The sequence below is a fragment of the Equus quagga genome, chromosome 7 (genome assembly GCF_021613505.1).
Source record: "Equus quagga isolate Etosha38 chromosome 7, UCLA_HA_Equagga_1.0, whole genome shotgun sequence".
NCBI classification, from domain to species: Eukaryota; Metazoa; Chordata; class Mammalia; order Perissodactyla; family Equidae; genus Equus; species Equus quagga.
Window position 1 is genome coordinate 73,026,144 of NC_060273.1, and position 17,437 is coordinate 73,043,580.

Sequence of the window (17,437 nt, forward strand, 5' to 3'; positions counted from 1 at the left end):
GGTAAAATTTCATGTATCTAGTTTCCAGGTGCTCATTAAGACAGATTGAGAGGTGGTAAAACTGAGGTTTCCAGGTCACTTTTGTTCACACGAATGATTGACTTATAGTACATCTCTCCAATTCTCTGTGCATGGAGACCCCGATGGGCCACTGCTAGCAGGGAGAACTGACATTTTAGTGAGGCCTGGCTATGGGCCAAGCCCATCCTAAGTACTTTCCTTACTTTGTCTCTGAAGCCACTCAACAACCGTATGAAGTAGCTCCTATTATTTTCTTCCACTTTTGCAAATACTGAGGCTCAGAGATGTTAAATTATTTGCTAAAGGTCATGAAATTCATAAATGCCTAAGCTGGGACACAAACCCGGATTGTGTGACACCTAAAGCCTATACTGAGAATCTCCAGACTGGCATAGGTCAAAGGTTTTCATAAAATTGTAGATATTTAAAGTGCTAATTGGACAGGATGACCTAAAAGGTTCCAGTGTAGGCAGCACTAACCTAACTGCGGTGAGGTTGTATGGGAGGGTTGGGGGAAGGGGACCATGACAAGGGTGATAAAAAAAGAATGTGTCCACATGCTGTCATGCTGAATTGTGTCACTTAAGAAGGCTGTGTACTTGTAATTGGCCTTTTCTGTGTAAAGCACAAGCCTGAATTAGGTCAGCCTTTCAGAGTGTCCTCTGCTGCCCCTGTTGTAGCCTGTGGCCCCCTTTACATAAACTGTAAATTAGACACTAAGTTCCATGAGAGCAGAGACTGACTATACATCTTATGCATTGACATTACTGAATCTCCAGTCCTATCCCAGTGGCTGACATAGTAAGTGCTTCAATATCTGTTCAGTATTGATGGTGGTGACAGTAGTAAAAACTCAACAATAGCAATATAATATTTCCAAGTATTATCTCATTTAATCCTCACAATAACTCCATGAAGTAGATACTATTATTCCCCCTAATTTATAGATTTAAAAAACGGCTTAGAGAGATTGTATAACTTGCTCGAGGACAATAAGTGGTAGAAAATCAGCTTTGTTTGATATCAAAGCCTTGGCACTTAACATTATGCTATAGTCTGTTGATTTACAATGCATTTGTTGTATTTCTAAGAATTTAATGTTATTAAAATCAGATGATAGAATTTCAGTTCTATAAAGAAAGGAACTCTGCTTTGTTTTAACTATATCCCCAGCACCTAGAATAACTTTTGTCATATTTAAGTGCTCAGTAAATATTTTTGGTGCATATGCATGCAGGAATGGGTAAGACAATTATTTCAATAGGAATAGGAGTTCAAGCTAGAAAATTACTGGTTCACCACAGGCATTGTTGTTGGGGGTTTTTTGGGCAAGAATTTTGATAAAGGTAGAGCTATAAAACCTAAATATCACTGAACAAATTCAGTAATTTATTCATTCATTCAAGAAATATTTATCTCCATTCAACAAATATAATTGAGCATCTACTAAGTGACAGATACTTAACATCAGAGGTATAGTGAGAATGGTTGACAATAATAAGTAAACAGCTATTACAAAATGCAATGTGCCGTAAAGAAGACAAAAAAAAAAGATGCAGAGACAGAAAGGAGGGGGCGTGTGTTCATGGAATGCCCCATTGAAGTAAGGACAGTTCAGCTGAGACTGAAGAATGCCAAGAACATGAGGAAGGGGCATAGAGAATGGCATGTGCAAATGCCAAAAGCTTTTGGAAAGAACTTGACATGTTGGAGGAATAGAAAGGAGGTCAGTGAGTCTTCTGAGAAGTGGTCTGCGCAGTCCTCTTCCCACCACAGAATGGCACAGGGCTTCTTTCATTCCCTTACCTCCTCTACTACACGTCGTTTTGTGAAACCTCAAAGCCAACAGCTTATTTTTCTTGGTTTTGGTTGGAGGGGCTCAAAGTAGAAAAGAGTGGTGCACAAAATTGAAGCCTTGGATCTGCTTAATCCATGGAGATCTATCTAATTTGCCTTCTCAGAACTTGTGTCCTAGGAAAAAAATTGCCTGTATTGTTGAATAAATGCAGGAGGAAATTAACAGGAAATGTGAAAGGGAAGATTTAGTAAACCAAGAGGTGGGATCTATGGAGGAAACATTTCTCCCATTGGTTACAGTGGCAAATTCCTCAAGCACAGCCTGGCCAGTGAGCCCGGGCCTACCTGATTCATCAGGCAGCTCTGTTCCAGTCTAGCCCATGTTCCAGGAAGACAAAGGGGAGAATTTCCCAAATACTATTCCAAGGTCTCTTGTTGCAGCTTAAGGCCGTTGCAGTTGAAAACAAGACGCCTTCTCACCACTTTGAGATGAAATTAGCTTTTTTCCCCTCTACCCCTCCTTTCCCCATTATACGGAACTACAAGAGAAGCTGGACGGTATAACTAAAGATGAGCTGACCACTGGAGCCTTGGTGATGGATACAGCTCATTATGTGGAGAACCAGCCATGGCAACTGATGCTGCAGTGGATTAAACTAAGTTGCACCAGCTCTCATCTGTTACTGGAATTTCATATGCGAACTTTGAATAGTCAAACAAGCATGTAAGACTTAACCACCAGACGCAAATATAATGGAGTCTATTGAAAGCTGAAATTCCCCCAAAAATTATACCAAAGCATGTTTCTACTCTCTTCCCTCAGAGATGTGCGATCGCTTTCTGGAGAGAGAGACAATGCCATTTTCCACCTGCTGGAAGCATCTATTCTTCATGGAAATCTAATGGCAATTCCCAACCTCAGTTAAGAACTTGTTTTCTCATTTTTTTGAACTTCAAATACTTTCTAAATTGTGTTAGTTGAAGCATTGTATGTATATAATTAACTCACAGGTCCCTCTGGGCTCATCTAGCTAAACTTGTGGAGCTTAACTGAGCAAGACAGTTGCTAATGTCTCTCTCTGCAGTGTGACACCCACTGAAGTGAATACCTTCTACAAGAGGAAACCGGGGAAATTTCTCTTCCAAACTGGCTTTCTAATGATTTGGGTTGCTTCATAAATGATTTTAGTTGTTTCATAACAATTATGATCTAATTTTCTTTCAAATAAGGAATTTGCAATTGGGGGAAACACGGGTGGGTAGGGAATTCTGTATTTTCCTCCTAGTTGAACTAGGAAGAGAGGCCTCTTCTTTGTATTCATTGGCTGTTTGAAATTCCCTCAGGTAGCAGCGGCTCTCTGTGGGCTCAGGGCTCCGATGTACCTTCCATGTTGCAAGTATTTGTAAGCCGTTCCTGCAATGTTGTGTCTTCACAGCAAAACCTGCAGGACGGCCTGCAGCAGTTTGTCCAAAAGTGCAAAGGGATAGGTAAGGGGAGCTTTTTCGGATTGACTATATCGACTAGATTCATAACTCAGCCCTCTGCTTCCCTCTGCCTGTGTAGACATAGACGCCTACAGTTAGCATGAGATATTTTTGACTCTGTTTGGAATGGAGAAGTCAGATGTGACCATAGAAAACTTCTGGCCCCTGCTCCTCTTTCTATGCCTAGCACAGAGGGCTTAAGCTAGGCTACGAGCCGCTCGCCTTCCCGTTCTCTCCTCTCTTTCTGAGGCTTCCAACCCCAGGCCTCGCCCTTTAACTTCATCAAGGGACCGCATGCATCACATAAGGCTGAGCAAAAGGGACCTGGATGTAGGCTTCCTGTCTACCCAAGGGAACCTACTTCTCCTTGTCGTTCTGAAGCGCAGGTGTCCGGAGAAAGGCAGCGAGCTAGGGACTCTGGGTGCTAGAGTAAACGCCGGCCGCCCTTAGCTGCGTGGTACAGGCTGAGGGAGGTTGGAAGAACACGTTTTTGCTTTTCACGTGAACCTGCAAGCTAGCTGCTTGCTGACCAGGTGCCGGTTCGCGGCTGCGTGCGCCCCACTGCCGCAGAGAGTAGCCGCAGCCTCTGCCTCGGCCACCACCGCTGACGGGGAAGAGTCCCGGGGCTGCTGACGCGGTTGGGAGGAGCCTCGCCTTGAACGCACCAGCCGCCTCCAGCCTCCTTCTGCAGCAGCAGCAGCAGCTGCGAGTGCGCGCGTGTGGGTGTGAGGGTGAGTGCGCTGGCGCCGGCCGCAGCGCCCTGCCCAGCTCCCCGCTGGCTTCCTAGCCCCCGCCAGCCGGAGCCACCCTCCCGTGGGACTAGCACCCTCATCCGGGCCGGGCAAGCCTGAATCCTGCCCCTACCATCTCGCCACTGCAGCTCGGGTCCAGAAAGGCACCATTTTGTCGCGGCTGCCCGCTCTCCCAGGGGGAGGAGGGATCTTTTTTGCATTTTGGAGCGGCTGCCAACGAGGGGAACCTGTTGGGCATCTCCCCAACCCCGCTTGTGAGCGCCTCCCGGGCGGCGGGCGGGACCAGACCCCTTGGGGCACGGCGCATCTTGGCACCCGGAGGCAGCGGAGGCAGGCGCAGCATCCTCGCTGGGAATTGGAGCTGGAGTGAGCGCACCACGGGAGGAGCCGCCGCAGCCTCGGAGATCCCGAGTGGAGGAGGTGACAGCTCCATTGCCGGGTTTTTATTTTTTTTTTCTCTCCGCCTCCCCGTCTCCTCCTCAGGCTCGGACCATGGTGCAGTCCCACTGGCTCCCCTGCCCCCCTCTCCTGTGAGACTGGCTGCGGGGAGGGATCATGGATACTTGTCTGCCGGCTTCTGGTTCCCACGCAAGTAAGCCTGCTGTCAATGGAGGAGGACATTGATACCCGCAAAATCAACAACAGTTTCCTGCGCGACCACAGCTATGCGACCGAAGGTAACGCCAGCCCCACCGCATTCCGCCGCTGGGGCCGGGCGCAAGTTGCGGATCGCTGTGCTCCGCGGACAGCTGGGCGCGGAGTGGCGGAGACTCCTCTGGGCCCCGGGGCTGGGGCGGGGGCTCGGCTTGCAGGGGCAGCCGCCAGTGTGCCCCACATCAATCCAGGCTCCGCGAGGCGAGCCTGGCGTTCAGCAGCAGGTGGACCCGGCGCCCACGGGAGTTAAAATGGCCCTCAGGGATTAGGCTTTTCAGGGTGGGGCTCCTGGCTGGAAAAATGACCCCCAGAAGGCAGATAACCGCTCCCTCAAGATGTTTGCAGGGGTCTTGGGGGGAGATAAGAAGGAAGGGGCCCACCAGGACCGAAGGTCCTCCCCTCCCTAAGCGGAATGATGTTGTCTCTCTCAGTGGCTGCAGGGAGGGCATGGTTTCATTTCCTGCCCGTTCATCTCTCCAGCCAGGTTACCTGCTCAGACAATCAAAAACCCAAAAGGGGGAGCCTCTCTCCCCTTGGAAGTGCATTAGCAAGAAAATAAAAATGTGACCGGGGAAGCAGTGTTCCAGCGGCGAGCAAATGAGTCTGACACGTGGGGCGAGCAATGCGATCAGTGGGGCCTTTAAAAATCACCATTATGAATTCTGCAGCAGTAGTTTCTGCTGAATCAACAGCCAGCAGAAAGCAAGAGGGTTCAGTAAGCTGAGCTTTGCCAGGAGGTGAAATTTTCGTCTCTCTCTCTCTCTTTCTCCCAGCTTGTTCTGACATTAGCCTGAGTGCCGTGCGGACGGGCAGGGAAAGTCAGCAGGTGGAATCTCTTTCCGTCTTTTGTGTGTGAATAGAGAGTGGAGGCATTTTTTTCCCCCCAAATACCAAAACTTCTGCATTTTTGCTTTCATTATCTACCCGTAGGACTTCATCCTTAACCACTCATATAAAATGTTGGATTTTCACATTGTAATAGCCACGTGAGAAAATGGGTGTGAAAGTGCTTTAGGAAAATGTGGCGAGATATATTAACATTATTCTTATTATTCTTGGATGCTAAAATTTCTATAATATTTAATCAAATCAACACTACTAGAGAGATGGGGTGGGGATAGTAAAAGAGTTCAACATCTGAAAGAAATGAAAAGACACAATTTGGGGGTAAAGGTGGCATCTTCTATAAACATCCCTGGAAGTTTTAGATAGAAAGAATGCCCAATGCTATTGAAAATATATTGTCCATTCATCATTATCATTGGAGAGCATCAAACCTAATATGTCCATGGTGCTAGACAGATTAAGCAGAGTTGCAGATCTCTGGCTTCCAGGAGCTTAGAGATGGCTTTAAAGATGTTCAGCCTATCCCTCCCCCATACCAAGCACCATACTTGCTGATTCTTTCTATTTGCATGATAACAACGTGGTTGGAAGATGTTCTTCCTCAGTCTTACTGCTTTGTCACTGACTCAGTTACCAGGTAGCGTATGATTAGCTCTGTGTCTAAGCATGTCATCCAAGAGAGAAGTTGGCCTTGGGTCTGTTGACATTTTTGGGGACACTTCCTCCTGTTTGTGACAACAAAGAAAGAGGGCTGCCTTCATATTTTCTTCCATATTGCATTATGCCTCTAAGTGCAGGCAAAGGAAACTTACTGAGCCCAGAAGAGGGGCAAATTGTGGCCACATGTATAAGAATGTCATCTGTAGAATGAAGAAATGGGTTTAAAACGGTATTCCTCATTGCTTTCAGGGCCTTACACATTACCTAATCTTTGTTGCTATTTTGTGGCATTTTTATAAACTCTGATTCTGGATAAAATACCTGGGTTCATATAGTGAAAAATGAGGTATGAGTTTATAGCAAAGAGCTTTCAAAAAATCTTTCTAAATCAACCTCTCAGATATCTCTCTGTCTCTCTCTGTCTCTGTCTCTCTCTCTCTCTCTCTCACACACACACACACACACACACACAAAACTAAACAAATCTTTATTCCACAGTAGGCTTCCAGGTTTCTTTACCTGATCTTGGTGAAGCTTTGGGAAGAAAATTAAAAAGGAACTTATACAATGTAAATAGCGGAAGTTGGGCAGAGCAGGAAGTTCTCTCTGGTCTTAACCTGTTCATTTTAGGGAACATTCATGAATGGCGCCAGCCTAAAGGGAAGCATCCTCTTCTGATGGAGACCTCAAAAGTGCTAGTACACCTTGAAAGAGCACCAGATCAAAAGGTTCGGTGTAAAAATCCACTTTATTGGGGGTTTCCCCCCAAATTTCTCTTCCCATTTATTAACTTAAACCTGCTTTCTGGGGAATTAGCTTCGAGGTCCTTCTATAGACTTTGCTTTTCTTTTTGTTTCTTTTGATATTTCTGCATTTTCCTACCTGGCCAGATATGTCAGATTTTTTTCTTCACAATCTCCTTTGCATTTATCTCTGAATTTCTCTTCCCTCTGCTCAGATCATTCCACACTGCAGTATTCTATTTAAAGCTGAAAGGGTTTTGCTGTGTAGTTAGTGTGAAGGACTCTAAGCTCAATTTGCATTGTAAGTGGTAGCTGCAGGCAAGTTCATCCGGCTAAGAGCAATGCAAATGCTAAAGGACACTTTTACCCAAGCTCCTCTCTCTCTCTCAAGAATGCATGATGTGCATTTGGTAAAGATTTCCTATGACTCTTCTTTTACTCTGGGCATTAAGGTTACCACCCTCCCCTATCTTTCCTCCCTTTTTAAAGTTGCCATCTTTGAGCATCTTCCATGTTCCAAGCATTGGCTGAGCTTTTTATATCTATCATTTTAATATATCCAAACCCTGCTAAGTGGATCTTGTTATTTCCTCTTTCAAATAAGGAAACTGAGCAACTGAGGCCCAGAGATGTTACTAATTTGCCAAGGTCACACAGACAGGGGAAAAGCTTTTCTTCAAACTCAAAACTGTCTGAAACCCATACTCTTCCACTAGGACATTCTGCACTGCCTCATTTTCCTTTAACCATTAGTTCCTTTTATGGGGGAAATCACAATAGTTTTAACTTTGTGTGTAAACTGTGTTACCTCTGGGACAAAATTCTTTGCAGGGATCATTTGAAAGTGTGTCTACAGTGTTATATATGAGGAAAAGCACTGGGGGGCCATGGGGTTGGGGTTGGAATGACCACAAAAATAAGTCAACACAATGATTTTATTGGCTTTTTCAGATATGGAACTCTGAGTTTCCTAACCAAGGGTTCATCTTTTAAGTCTCTTTGATCTGTATGTGGATTTCTTTCTGTATTTTTAGACTTGTTAGAACCAACTAAAACCCTCTCTCCGTTATAGAAGTCTGAGAGTTCTCTGGATTAACCTTCCTACTCTCAAATGGGGCCGAAGAGAGAATACTCTATATTGGTGGAGTTTATAGGAGTGGCAATGTGTTTAGAAGGGAAAGTCAGACAACATGTTTTTAAATAACTACTGTGTTCTGTTACCTGTAAAATGGGGATACAATGGAACCTGTGCCACAGGAAAAGTGATTTAATACAGGGCAAGCACTCAAGACAGTGCCTGACACTAAGCCAGACCTGGATAAATGGGCTCAGTACATTATAGCTATTGTTGTAATTACTTAAGCTATATTGCACAGCAAGCACAGTTTTTCCTTGGCTTGTGTGTTGAATCGGAAAGATCCTGAGGGGAAGGGCTGGTGGAGTTGGAGGCGAGGTCGCTAAAGTCCACCACAGTCTCTTCTTGGCTCAACCACTAGCCATGGATCTTGCCGTTTAGTAACTGGTCTTAATGTACTTGTTGGTTATATTCTGGCAGCAAGTAAGTTCCATCTTCTCATGGAGGCCTTTAAAAACCCATACTGTTTGCACATATTAAAGAAAGAACAAATTCACTTACTCCATATAGCACCTTCCAGTTGTTTATTCATTCTGCCTTTTAATTCTTTCAACAAATATTAACTGATTTTCTGCAGAGGTGGTCCAGCGTGTTCCAGTGCAGACTGGTCTATGTCCTCATGGAGCTTACTGTCTAGTGGAGGAGGTGCACATTAAACAAATAATTTTTCAAATAAAATTATAGTGACCAATTGTGATAAGCGATTTTTTGGGAAAGCCCCAAGTGCCTTGAGACCATAAATAAGGCAGGAAAGCAGATCTAATTTAGATTGGGGGTCTAGGGCCAGCCTTTCAGAGAAAGTTGAAGCTGAGAACTAAGGGATGAGTTAGGAATTAACAAGAACTGAAGACATTGCAGGTAGAATGGACAATAGGTCCAAAGCCCAGAGATACAAAATAGTCTGACAGATTCAAGGAAGGGGAAGATGCCTCTGGCTGGAGTGTAGGGACCAAGAGGAAGAGTGATGAAAATGAGACTGGAGCCTGCAGTTTACTTTTGAAGGCACCAAAATCAAGAAAGATTAATGCTGGATAGAGGGATGGATAAATGGATGGATATATGATAAAGCAAGTATAAAATGGTAATGGTAAAATCTGGGAGGTCAGTCTATGGGTATTCACTATAAATTTTTTTTCAACTTTGCTGTCTGTTTGAAAATTTTCATAATAAAATGTTAGAAAAAAGATACTGGAGAGATATTCAGGGACCAGATCACACTGAGCCATGTTGACCACAAGGAGTTTGGACTTTATGGATAGAGTGCCATTATCTATCTAGATGGATAGAAAGCCATTAAAGGATTTTGATGGGGGTGGGAGGTATGATCAGGTTTGTTTTCTTCAAAAGCTCAGTCTGTCCAATAGGAAGGGTAGGGTCATACCACAGGGTAGGAAGTGAATAGGAGCGGAAGCAGGGAGATAATTAGGAGGCCATGGCTGTGCTCTAGGACAGTGGCAGCAGGAGAAATGGAGAATTAAATGGATTTGAGATATGTTGTAGGAGAAGAATGGATAGGACATCCTTGGTGTGACAGATTGAGTGGAGACGGAGAAGTAGATGAAATGGTGTCAAGGACAACTGCCAGGATTTTGCCAGGAGAATGGCTGCATAGTGGAGCTTCTCACTGAAAATGGAAAAAGACCTTGGAAATTGCTTAGTTTGAGGGACCTGTGAGATATATAATCTCAGAGTGAGACTCTCAAGTAAGCAGCTGCATATCTGGGTCTGAAGCTCAGAAGAAAGACCTGGAATAGATATATAATTTGACATGTCACCAGCATATTGCAGGTTTTTAAAACCAGGTGAGTAGATGAGATGCCTAGGAGAAGAGCACTCCAGTGCAGAATTTGAGCCAATGAGTAAGAAATTACAAGGAAACTGATCTTAGCTTGGTATAAATAAATTGTAACAAAGAGTACCTCATAATGGAATGCCTTGGTCAGCATAATTAACTACACACTGAAATTATTTAAATAACACTATATGGCTATTTCTCAGCAATGTGATAGAATAAGACGAGTCCAGTCCTGGGTGAGTTGAGTTTAAAGGGTCTCCAAACTTGACATCTGTGTAATTTTTAAGATGTTATAACTTCTTAGGCACACAAGAATAAAAGAAAGTAAAGGTCCCTGCTTCTTCCGCACACACGCTCAAGAAAGAGGGGCATTATGATGAATAAAACTGGGAAGGTACATGAAAATGGCTTTTGCTATGAAGATGCTGGGAAGGCATTGGAAAAAGAAAAGGAGGTGGTATCATATGATGGAGAGCTGCCCGGTAGTTTCTTAAGTTGCTTTGGTATTTGTATGCAAAGGCCAGATCAGAATAGTATTTCCAATGCATATGGATGAATGTTTGAGTTCTCTGCTGTTCTCAGAAAAATCTGAAATGGAAGGTGGAAAGAAGCTGCCTTATATTATTGTAAATGACCTTTCTGGGGATGGGAAATGTTCTGCTACTAAACATAATAACCAGAATGCATTGAAAATCACTAGCGAGTATTCATTATTAGCATCCAGGTCCCCAGGGGCAATCCAGAGCCCTTTATGAGGGCTGGTCGGAACCGTACCAATGAACCTGGGGTGAATAATATTAGGCCAGTCCTGTCAAAATATTGGTAATGCTCAATGAAAAGAGCACAGCTGTAGACTGACATTCCTAGACTCTGGCATTTACATTTATAAAGAAACTTAAGGGTCCAATTTAGACACTTAGCTAAGGAAAGAGAACTAAGGTTTCTTGAGTACTGACTGTATTCCAGGCATTTTCCTAGGTGTTTCTCTTATATTTACTCATTTAATCTCCTTCAACAACCATGAGAGAATTGTTACATTAGCCCCATTTTTCAGAATAAGAAATTTCAGGGTTCGGAGAAGCAAAGAAGCTTGTATAAGGTCACATGTAAATGGCGGAATCAGACTGGGATCCATGACTGCTGGACTCTAGGCATGTGCTCTTTGCCCACTCGCACTGCCTCTTGCCAGGATTTTAGGGGAAGAGAGGCAGGTTCTAGCTTCTGTATGTAGCCCCATGGCGCCCTTCAGGGCTACTCCATTCACTTGTCCCATCTCTTCCCAGTAGGGCAGTGCACATGTCTGGGTGCACTTCCTCCTTCCTTCCCCTTCCTCCCACAGGGAGGGAGCTTAACTCTCCCACCCAATTCCAGAAGCCTTAGCTGACTTATTCCTGTAGATTTATTCTGCTCTACAAGGAGAGAAGGAAAATATTTATGGAATTGAGCAATCAGAATGTGAAAATTAGCTGGGTTTTGATAGCCTTCTCTATGTCTCTCACCCTCAGCCTAGGACATTCACCATGCAGTTCCTGAACTGAGCTGAGATGGTCCTACTGGGCCACCTAGACACCAGTTCTCCAGAGCTGATGGCAACTCCTGTAGTTGCCTGGAGCAGCGCAAAAGGAGTGGGACAGAGGCAGCTGTGTGATGGCACATGTTCTTTTGCACATGAATGTGGAGGTGTCTGAGACCTCATTTTGGCCAGAGCAGCTCTCCAATGCTGCTCCCCTTATCCCCTATTACTAAGATGAGTTTGCTTTAGCCAAACTTACCATCTTTACCATCAAATTTTCTTCTTTTTCCTTTCCGATAGAACTGTAGAATCAGGCTGAAAATCAGCTGTGACATGACAGACCAGTTCTGACATAACTATCTCATTGGAAGCACAGATTCTTTTTATATGACCAGTAGGAGATTTGTCTTAAGTAATCCAGGAAACTTTGAATTCTTATGCTCCAAGTTCACTATGGAAATAGTGGGGAGGGAGGATGATAGGATATGCATGTGTGGAATCTGTGGAAAACTAATTAGTATTAATTGGTTTCTTTGGAGAAGGGTCATCATGAGTAATGGAAAGGGATGGGTGTATAGAGGGGGAAGTCAGACTCTCAGTTCTGTGCTTTAGCAGAAAGAGACCTGATTGCATACAGCAAATATAAAGAAATGAAGGGGACTCTGTGGGTAAGAGGCAAAAAGATGCAGGAAGTCTAAGGGTCTGGAGGGGCCCCTACGGGCAGGTTTTAACCTCAAAAAGATGAGGTCTTCTAGAAGGAGTGTGCCAAAGATCCCTTACCTGTGAGAAGATGTATTCCAGGTGTGCTGGGCTTGATGCTGGGGGACTGACAGCCTCCTCCATCATGCACTGCTGATTCCACTGCTGTAAATCCATTAGGTAGTGAACCTGAAGTAGTCACAGAATGGCAGGCCGCCTCCTCCGCTTAATGTAGGGGGCTCAGCTCCGTGACCCGCAACAGACGCACAAGGGTACGGAGGATGAAACAACTGTAAATGGCTCGAATGGGGAATATTACAGCGAGATGCTGAGCACTCTCAGGTGGTCTGAAAGACAGAACTCAGATCCCTCAGTACAAAATATCACCAGGAAGTGTTTTACCAAAGGGGAGAGCTGTACAAGGAACTTGAGGAGAGTAACATTGCTCATGTAACTTTACAGAAGTCAAGCTGGGGCCAGGTGCACCCAAGTTAGGAGGTCTGTTGGTTCACAGCAGCTGTGTTGTTGTCATTCACATTCCTCTCTGCCTTTATGTCTTTATTTAATAAGGCGAATAATACATAAATGCCTTCTTACTTGAAAGGATTTAAGCATTGTAGAAGTAGATTAAGCCAAACATGGTCACCCTCCATCCCACACCCACCCCGCTTCCCGTTGCAGGTTTACCATTGTCAATAGCTGGATCTGCTTCCTCATAGCACCTTTGTGTGCATTTTCATACATTTAAATATACATGTACAGATATACATGGGGGGTGTTTGCATAACTGAATGCATACTGCTTATTTGCACTTTGTCTATTCTCCCACTCAGTGATATATCTGAAAAATCTCTCCATTTCAGGACACCTACCTCTGCCTTGTTCTTTTTAATGGCTGCACAGTGCCCCATGGTATGACTGTACCACGTTTATTTAGTAATTCCCTTGTGGATGGATGGAAAATTGTCTCCGGCTTTTTATATTACATAAAATGCTGCAGTGATTATTCATATGTATGTATATACACACATACTTTTATATATATATGTGTGTGTGTGTGTGTGTGTGTGTTTAAATGTTATCCTTCTTGATTTTATCAACTTTAAGCCAAGATGCTGGTTTCCATTTCTTACCAAAATGGCAAGAGGGAATTTCTGGCCCTTCATTTATTCTCTAAGTAACCTTGGATAAGTCATTTAACTTTGTGAACTTGAAATTCCTAATGTGGAAAATGGGAATACCTGGCACACTTATTTGTATGTGCATAGTACTTTATATTCTGAAACCATTGCGATTTCAGTGTTAATAAAGAACAATGTTGCTTGCTAGCAGTCATGGAGGGCTTGCTATGTTCCAGGAACAAACTTTGGGCTTTAAAATATTTTCCTTGTTTAATCCTCACAACTCTGTAAGTTGTCCTTATACCACTTTAAGCGAAAAGTTGAAGCAGAATGAGATTATTTCATGTCCAACTTCACCCAACAGTAAGTGGGAGAACAGAAGTCACTTCCAGGTCTGTCGGTGTAGTACACGAACACACCTGTTTAAAGCAAAAGTCATGATGTTGACACAGAGAAAGGATTATTTATTTTTCTAAAGAAATACTCTTTTGAATCAATACCACTACACAGGGTTCAATTTTTATCAAGAATTTGAGAATGAATGGAGGGAAAATTGGAAGACAGTGCAGTATCATAAGCCGTGATGTGGAGTGCCCATCAGAAGACCTAGGTGTTATTCCTGGTCCTGCCACCATCATTAGTCAATTTTACTCTCTGGGCTTCAGTTTCCTAATCTACTAAAATGAGGCTGAAGATGGGGGAGGGGAGGCATGCTTTCTATAGATTTTGCTGGCTCTAAGTTTCTGTGATGCACTGTGCCTTTATGTGATCGTCTAGGTCTCTTTGGTGTGTCCTGACATTGTGCTCAGGGGTGAGTCTGGGGACACAGGCATAGTTAAATGGCCCCAGAACTCCAGGCCTGGCTGTATGTACTGATGGGTCAGATCATCCTTCTGGCAAGAAGGCTCTGGTACAGCCAAGTGAGCCAGAAAGAAAAGCGTCTCGTTGCCAAAAGCTGCTGCAGATGGAGGAGCCAGTCTGTCTGGGCGGCCCATGACTTTGAGAGGAGCCATTTGGCAAAGTTGTTGGCAGGAGCTGCCTTGCAGCATGAATGCTGGAGACTGTCCTAGGCTGGAGTGAATCGGGGATGCAGCAAAGGTGGCTGGTGGAACAAATAACCATCTGGTGAGCAGGGTGCTGCTCATCTTGCTGCACTGACAGGGATGAGCAAGTGCCAATGGGTGAGGCTGAGCTCTCAATGACGCGATCTGACAGGCACAATAGAATTTCTCCCCTGCTATTGTATACTCCATGGAGGGGGTTATAAACCCCAGGGGAACCTGGTTCTTTCAGAAATCAAGAAACCAATTCCTTCCACTATTATAAAGCAGGAAAGAAAATTCATCAAGTCAAATCAAATTTATTCGTTGTACTTATTACGAGCTGCTATGCCAGTTGTGCTAGGGAGTTCTTGTTCTCAAGCATCTTTCCATCAATTTGGGCAGATGACACTCTGTCCTTCTCAAAATGTACTTAACCGTATAAGCCAGGCTGTGTGAGTCTGCTGCGTGTGCCTGTCTGGTATCACCAGGTAGCTGAGGTAGTGGAAAAAGAGCCCGCCTGGCTCTCGACCCACTTCCAGCAGTACTAGTTCTGTGGCCTTGGACAGGTCACTGCATCTCTCTGATTATTTTCTTACCTAGAAAACATGGCAGGGGGTGAGGCAACATGCCCCTTGCTGACCTGTTATTGTTTATACGTGAGAATTAAATAAATACAAAAGAATCCCTCTCTTATTCCATGCATTTGGGACCATAGCTGATGGTAAATTGGGTAGTTAAGGCAGAGAATCATAAAAAATGATACACCTATTTTAAACAGCATTGCCTAATTTCGATGAAGAGCGTATTGAATCAAGGCTTACTCTTTAAGTATGAGTCTGCTGATTGGGGGTTATATTTTTCTTGCACAAACACCCAAAAGAACAAAGACCGTGTCTGAGTTTGGTTTCCTTGAGGTTGGACAAGAGTATACACACCTGAGAAGCAATCTTACTACAGACCCTTCTAGGATTTTATGATTGTCCCCAATCTTTTGTCTCTCCCAAGTTTTATTCGACAGTTCTTTGTCATCTTTTGAAAACATTCGACTTAGTTTTCATATGAAATAATTATTCTCTTTCTTTTCACACCATTCTTTTCATCACCTTCCATGATATTTAATTAAATAAAAAGTATAACCAGCCTCAAGAGATTTTGGAACAAACACAACTGACTGTCAGTAAACATGCACTTCACCCAGAAGCAGAAGTGTGCCTGTGTACCTGAGATTAGCCTACTACATTAGCTGTGAGTATAGAACATGCTATATGCCCCATTTTCCAGAGGGAGTGGAAGGCATTTTTTCATCCAATGAGTCAGCTTTCTAGAGGTCTGTTAAAAGAGCTTCTGTTGTGGGGGCTGGCCCCGTGGCCAAGTGGTTAAGTTCACGTGCTCTGCTGCAGGCAGCCCAGTGTTTTGTTGGTTCGAATCCTGGACGTGGACATGGCACTGCTCATCAAACCACGCTGAGGCAGCGTCCCACATGCCACAACTAGAAGGACCCACAACGAAGAATATACAACTATGTACCGGGGGGCTTTGGGGAGAAAAAGGAAAAAAAATAAAATCTTTAAAAAAAAAAAAAAAGAGCTTCTGTTATAATTAGAATGAGGAGGAGGAGCCACCAAATACTGAGTGCTTGCAGTGTACCAGGAATTGAAGTAAGAGCTCTATATGTGCTATGTATGATGTACTATATATAATGTATATATGTATATATTGTGTGCTATATTGATGTGTATATATATATGATATAGACACATGCATGTGTCTGTATCTATATCACTTGATCCTCACAACAACCGTCAGATGTGTGTATTATTAAAGCTGAATTAGGTGAGGGAGACTTTTAGGTCTTATTCACCATTATCCATCATCCATCTCCTAGTATAGTACCTGGCAAATAGCACTCATTACGTGTTAATTAAGGAAATGAAGGAATGGATTTCTATTTTACTGATGATGAAACTGAGGCTTAGAGAATGTGTGTAATCTGCCTAGTATCAATCAGCAGACTCAGGACTTGAATGCAGGTATGTGTGACACAAAAATTTGTTGTTAAGAACAAATTTAAGTATGTTACAATAATTTCTTTATTACAAAGCTCTTGGGCATCTACTTTGGATCCCATATCATCCTAAGAATAGCCTTCTAATTGGACAAAAATTTGGTATTATCTCCATTTTACACAAGCAGGTAGGTGTTCTAGAACAGGGGTCGGTAGATTTGTTCTGTAAAGGGCTAGAGAGTGAATATTTTAGACTTTGCTGATCATACAGTCAACTCTGCCTTGGTAGCATGTGGGCGTGGCTGTATTCTAGTGAAACTCTATTTACAAAATCAAGTGGTTGCCCGTGGACCATGGTTTGCTGACCCCTATTCTAAAAAAGTGTTCGGAACCCAATAGAAGTTCAAAAAATGTGGATCTTCCAAGTGAGTGGTTGTAGTAAGTGCTAGAGGGAAGCTTACCTGAACAGGAATGGCTTAGTGGGGGAAGTGGGGTCTTGGTGGGATTCTGACGGGTGGAGAGGAGTGGCCAGGGCTTTCCTAATGGAGAAGGGAGTCTTGTGTGATGTCAGGAGGCAAGTATAAGCAAGGAATATGGTATGTTGTTTGAGCAAATGAGGTGGAGACTAGAGACGTAACAGACTGTCTGATAGCCCCTTACAATCCCCACACGTAATCATACCTCTTCTGACTAGTGTACCCCAAATTGTTCATTCAATAGTCATTTAAAAAACATTTATTATTATATTAGGCACCGTGCTAAAAAAACAAGTATTACCATTAAAAAAAAACAGATGTAGACCTTGCTTTCGTAGAGCTTGCATTCTGTTGGGAAGGTACACATTAAATAAACACAAACATAAGAATATGAATTTAAATCTTGTTAAATACTATGTAAGCAAAGAAAAGAGGCTATGAGAGAACAAAATATATGCTCACTGATGAAAGCTTGAACTATAAAGAAAAGTGCAAAAAAGAATCAAATTTACCTCTAGCCCAAGACACAATCGTTATAAACACTTTTTGATGTATTTTCTTCCAGACTGTGTGTGTGGGGGGTGGCATGTGTGTGAGAGGGAGAGAAAGAGAGAGAAAGAGAGAAAGAGATGGATGAATACTGAAATTATATGTAAAATGCTATCACAGCTGTTGTTGTTTTGTTTGTTTTG

The 17,437-nt window shown here is 43.4% G+C and overlaps 1 protein-coding gene across 1 annotated transcript in view; it reads left to right on the forward strand.

The window, feature by feature from the left end:
• The first annotated feature begins 4,197 nt into the window (after window positions 1-4,197).
• PPP2R2B (protein phosphatase 2 regulatory subunit Bbeta) overlaps window positions 4,198-17,437 on the forward strand; it is a 267,911-nt gene continuing 254,671 nt past the window's right edge. The window contains exon 1 of the mRNA XM_046667311.1: window positions 4,198-4,732. Coding sequence (XP_046523267.1) covers window positions 4,663-4,732 — 70 coding nt within the window. The 5' untranslated portion in view covers window positions 4,198-4,662. The remainder of the gene's footprint in view (window positions 4,733-17,437) is intronic.